Raw genomic sequence first — 6,000 nt, 5'->3', positions numbered from 1 at the left:
TAAGTTTACTATAATCTGGTGAAAATCACTGAGCAATGCAGTAAATTTGACTATGTCCATAGTAGCATTCACTACAAAGCATTGTATTTCAATCCATGACACCCACCGTACAACACAGTGTGGTCAAAAGTATGATGCTAAACTTCTCAAATCAAGAATGTTTCTAGTCAAAAATATTACAACTCTGGTTAAATCAACAGAAGAAATTTTCTTGTGTAGTGATGTTGACTATGTTTTGGTAGAGTTAACAGATTAATGTAGTCGGTTGAAAATCGTTGGTGCAGTTCTTAATTTTACCATGGATTCAGTAGTTTCTACAATAAAATTCATTTCAGTGTAGCATCGGTGTGCTCTTTTTCTTTACTTTCGTGGCGTGCGGTTCAGTGTTTATGATCAATTTGTACTTAAATAAGGGTGCCATACTGTCATTCACCGTTAGATTTCCTCAAAGCTTACTACTTACAAAGACTAGCCTGACCTAATGTCGCTGCCGTTGAGGTGCGGAGACCAACGAGGGGTGGTGATGGGAATGTGGACCAGGATGGTGGGAATGTGACGAGGCAGATGGATTGCCGCCTGCTGCACGTGCCGAGTGAGACTGGTGGGAACGTGACGAGACGGTTGGAGATGTTTGCCGTAGGTGATGCGCTTGTTGCGATTGCTGTTGCTGTTGGGAATGGTGCTCCTGTTGGTGGTGCTCCAACAAGAGTGGAATCTAGTCCGACCGGAAAGTAGAATTTGGTACATGGTTATTGGGCAACGGTCACTGCGTTACAGTTACTAATGGATAGTAGAAATTTATGAATTTTGATGCTAATAGATGACCATGATTGTTTAAGTGAATTCATCAATACATAGATGCTGCTTATGTATAGATTAGTTGATAGGAAGGCATTTCTTAGAACGATTGATTACTCTACCTGGTGTGCGGTGTTGTAAATCGTTTGCTGCTGCGCCTGATAAACTGAGGACGATGTTGCGTTGTTTCCACTGGTGTTATTAGCACTGCTGCCACGGCTTGAACGGGAATGTGAGGCAGGTTGTTCTGAAGATACACCACTACTGGATGATGACGATGGCTGACGACTAGATGAGTTCGATGGAGGCGGACAAGATTGGTTCGATGGAGAGTGATGTCTAGAAATATGGCTTGATCATACATTTCATGTGGTTCATACTACTTACAGCAGTAATGTATTAAACAACCCAAGTCCAAACAAAATTAATCAAATGCAAAAGGAAAAGTAGACTGTGACCAAATGAAGCCGCCCGTTTTAGTTAGTGAATTGCAAGTTTTTCCTTATTGTGAAGTTATTATTTATTACTGTACAAATAATATGCAATGGATCCAGAAATAAGCTTGCATCTAACTAATATACTCACATTGTCCCTAAAGAATCTTCTACAACCGAATAAACCGAACATAAGGTAATGTCAAACAGAAATGAAACATAACTTGTGTAGAATCCAATTACTTTATTATTTAAAATATTTAAATTAAATATTTTCACTCGACTTTTCAAACAGTCAGATATCTTTCCTTGTAAATCAATTATAAATTATTTCATATGAGAAAAAATATCTTAACCTAAAAAGGCAGGACAACTATATCAATTTACAGACTATAAAATTGTTCGAAGGCCTATTAAACAGCTGTCAATTTACCAAAAAAAAAGTCCTAAAATATGACAATAATGGTTTCTTCCAAAAATATGTTTCTTTACTACACACAGTCGTCAGTGGCATTCACCTAAACGATGAATGACCACTCAACAAACTATATAGCTTAAGAAGAGCATGTTTGTGATTTCACACCGCGAGACACGTGACCCTGAACGAATGAGATGCGCGGTGACTTATGGCTTGGCCAAGTAGTGGAAACCGAAACAAAAATTCGGCGCTCGAACATTTTGGGAGTCCTCGTCGACCTTCACAGGTTCACGTAGATCGTGTTTGGTTTATCACTGTTGATTTTGTTTATTTTCGATAGTAAAAACGAAAGTAAATAAGGATAGAAAATGAAATAAGTTAAAGGATAGTTTAGAGGGTAACTTATTTGGAAAATAAATCATAATATAAAAACTAATAACCGAATATAAATTATACAAAATCATAACAGCGCACTTACCTTATTGACGAACTTGAGGTGTTTTGGTGGGAGGAATTTGAATGCCGGAAGTCAATACCATTTTCCAGTGGTATTTGGTTGCCAGTGCTACTGCTGAAATGTGGCTGTGCTTGCTGCTGTTGGGATTGATGTTGCTGAATTCGACTACTTCTACTCGAAACAGAGGGATTAGACGAGCTGCTGCCTGCAGATTCGTGTGGTCCATTGCCGTGCATATTATTAAATTGACCTAAATACGATTCAGTTGTCACATAAAAAGTTTTTATCTGCTTATGATTGGCATTATAAAAACCTTGAGATCCAGCAGAACCAAGTCCACTTCCGCTCGCAGAACCGGGACCTCCAGTGTTACCCGGGCCACCCCCTCCTCCTCCACCACTACTACTACCGGCACCGCCGCCACCACCAAGTCCAATACCACTCATCGCTGTGGGGTTCAGAGGGATGGCCAATCGGGCATTCACAGCTAGCAGATGGTCCCGCCTTGCTACTAGGTTGTTAACGTGGTCTTCTAGCCGAATGTTTTCGCTTCGAAGTTGATGTAGACAGGACAACAGTGACGCAACTGCAAGAAAAGAAGAACATTTTTATTTTTAGTATCGGCTATTTTTAAAGGATATTTTTAAAGGATTCTTCCAAAGATTAAGGCCTCTAATAGAAATGTTTATGAAATTCCTCCAAACTCTGAGATTCTTCCGAAAAATTTTCTAGGAATATTCCGGTAATACTCTGGGATTCTTACAAGAACGCCGCTGGATTCTAACGAAAATCATCTGAGACTCTCGGAAATTTTTTTGGAACCCTTTCGGATATCTTTCGAGGATACTTTCGAAAATCCTTCTGGAATTCTTCTAAAATGCCTCTGAAATTTTTTAGTCAATATCCTTATAATACTACTGGGATTCCGAAAATGCTGTTGAAATTCTTCCGGATATCTTTGGATGAATCTTTCGGAAATCTTTTTGGTATACTTGCGGAAATCTTTCTGAGGATCCTCTGAATACTTCCTACTAGATTTGTTTCGAAGATTGTTTCATAAGTTCTTCCGGAATTATGTACTTCTAGGATGCTTCTGGGTATTCCCCCAGGATTTTTCAATAATTCTCTGTGTGATTGTTCTATAGAGTATCTCCTAGGATTCTTCCGAAAATTCTTCTAGAATACTCCTGGATTTCTTCCTTGCTGGAAGACTCCATAATATCTTTCAAAGATTGTTTCAGTTTTTTTTTTCGTAAATTATTCCTGTTCTTCCATGAAGCTTCTGAAATTCATCCGGAAATACCATATCATCCAGATATGGATGTTCATATTCAAGGATGCTAACGGAAGTTTTCCTGGGATTCTACCGTGAATCGTACTGGTATTCTTCTGGAAATAGGGTAACCAATATATTTTGGACCCCCTGGCCCATTTTCCTGCAAATTTACCAGTTTAAATCGAAGCACCAACTCAATTCGCATGCCATTTGGAAAGATAGGACTATTCCGCACTTGCATCAACCGTTTGTACATAGAAAATGTGTTTATTTTATCTGGAATTAATTTAATTTAATCGGTTCATCCATGCAACCGTTACAACACGTTACGCACAGAAATTGAAGCCGTCAGAAATTTTCCAAATGTAAACAAAAACTGTTTTCAAATTTCTGAACTAAAGGCGTATAATTTCTTCGGTTTTCCATTGTCAATCGATTGATTAGACTATAGGCAATCATATTATACAACCAGTGTGGTGGACATTGCAGCCAAACGATAAAAAAATGCAGAAGGTCAAAAATATATACTTTGAGGGTCCAAAATGTATTGGTGTGTCCAAAATAATGAAAAGCAGTGCTTCACAATTCAATTATTTTCGACGTTATTTGAATCCTACATGACCGTATGGGCATTTTTATCTCGTAGAGGAAGTATTTCTCTACATTTTGGCATGTTCTTTGACTCGGTTACGCTGTACAATTAATTAATTGGGACAACAAACTAAAATCACTTCCTTAGGGGGTCCAAAATACGACCGTTACCCTACAATTGGGATTCCTCAGACAATAATTCTAGGACTTTTCCGAATTTCTTTCTGGAAGTCTTCTGAAAATCTATGGAAATTTCTTTGGAATTTATAAGGATTTCCGGGAGAATCCTGGGATAATTTGCGAAAGAATCACAGAGATTTCTGAATGAATTTTGGGGGGATTTCTGGAAGAATAAATAAAGGATTTCCGAAAAAATCTGAAAGAATCTCATGCGGATTTATGGAAGAATTACAAATGGATTTTTGGATGTATTTCATAGTGATATCCAAAAGAATCCCAGAAGTTATTTCGGGAGAATCCCTTCAAGATTTTCAGGAAATTCCCAGCGTTTTTGGAATAATTCACTAAGCCATCCGGAAGAATTTCTTAAAATTTTCCAGAATAATTCCAAAGCGATGTCTGGAAGAACTCCCGAAAGATTTACGGAAAAAATTCAAACGGAATTTCCGGAACTATTTCAGAGTAACTTTTATAAAAGTATTAGAAAGATTTCCGTAAGAATCTTTGTGGTATTTTTAAAGTCCCAGAGGACTGTCCGGAAATTTTCTTAAGGAATTTCCATTTAAATTCAAGAGTGATTTTCTTCAGATTGTATCAGAATATCAGAATTCCAAACGAACATTACAAATTTTTTTAGAAAGATTTCTGGAAAAACTGAAACAGGATTAAGAATTAGATAGAATTAAGGGTTGGTGTCTAAAAAAGGCCCAGGAGGATTTCGAAACAATTTTTAAGAAGCTTTCGGAAGAATTTCCGAAAAAAAAAATGGTAACAAATATCTTTACAATAATTTTGTTGTTTTTTTTTATTTCTATGAAAAATATGTCATATAAATCCCTAAGAGATATCTGAAAGAATTTCAACATGATTTCCGAAAGAAGTATTCCATCGACCAGTTGAAGAATCCCAAGAATTTAAACGGAATAATCTGATGATGAAAGAATAGTGATATTTTACTATAGTTTCAGACGGATTTCGGAATCGGAATGATTCTGAGAGAATCTGAGCGGGATATTCCAGGGATATTTACGAAAGAGTTACTGATGGGAAAATTTCAGAGGGTTTAGTATAATAATTTCGAATGGGTTTCCGGAAGAAATCCTGAAGGATTTTTGGAAGAAACCCCGAAAAATTTCAGTAAAAATCTTCAAAAGATGTTCATAAGAATCCCAGATTTTTTTAAAGAATTCCATTCCTCAGGAAAGTAATTATATAAACATTTTCGGCAGAATTCCAGGGAAATTTTACGAAAAAAAAAATTAGAAGGATTTTCATTAGAATCCAAGAGGAATTTCAAAGATGGGTTTTTCTAAAGAATCTCACAGGGATACTTGGAAAATTGAAACGTTTGTTGAAAATTGTTTGTACTTTGTATGATACTATGTCTAGCTTCAGTCTGACACCATTTTCTAGACTGTACAAACAATTTCACCAGAGTTGTCATTGATTGAAAAAAAAAGTTAAAAACGCTGCCGATTAGAGGTTGCCGATAATAGAACAACAGGTTAAACAGCACTCAGCAGTTCTTATGGGAAGAGTGTTGAATAAAATATAACTGCCGACAATAAGGTATGGCCAATTTAGAATTTTAACATGCACAAATTGGAATAATTTGGATATAATTCTACAAAAAATGACTTCTGTTTTAACTCAAATGATGCATTGTTTGTAAGCTTCAAAGGGCAAATAAGAAAAAATATCCATCCCCTTTTACAGGAGATTGTCGAACTTTTCCCGGAATACGATTAATTAATTTGCGCACACTATTTTCATCCATCATTTTGTTCCCTATTTGGTTGTCTGCAGACGTGGTATGATCGGAGGCTTCAATATCCGAAGTCGAATC

General features: G+C 36.7%; 1 protein-coding gene across 16 annotated transcripts in view; it reads right to left on the bottom strand.

The window, feature by feature from the left end:
- Positions 1-329: 329 nt before the first annotated feature.
- The window catches only part of LOC5570881 (protein AF-10), a 48,580-nt gene continuing 42,909 nt past the window's right edge, over positions 330-6,000 (bottom strand). For 15 of the 16 annotated variants that reach the window (XM_021853395.1, XM_021853412.1, XM_021853409.1 and 12 more), the window contains 4 exons: positions 2,421-2,693; positions 2,129-2,357; positions 921-1,137; positions 330-715 (listed from right to left, as the gene is read on the bottom strand). In XM_021853395.1, coding sequence (XP_021709087.1) covers positions 479-715; positions 921-1,137; positions 2,129-2,357; positions 2,421-2,693 — 956 coding nt within the window. In that variant the 3' untranslated portion in view covers positions 330-478. Of the gene's footprint in view, positions 716-920; positions 1,138-1,456; positions 1,965-2,128; positions 2,358-2,420; positions 2,694-6,000 lie in introns of those variants that run through there. The other variant, XM_021853411.1, reaches the window with a different exon arrangement.

The sequence above is a fragment of the Aedes aegypti genome, chromosome 3 (genome assembly GCF_002204515.2).
Source record: "Aedes aegypti strain LVP_AGWG chromosome 3, AaegL5.0 Primary Assembly, whole genome shotgun sequence".
Classification (NCBI taxonomy): Eukaryota; Metazoa; Arthropoda; class Insecta; order Diptera; family Culicidae; genus Aedes; species Aedes aegypti.
Note: the sequence above shows the minus strand (reverse complement) of the source record. Positions and strands in the feature narration are given on the sequence as shown.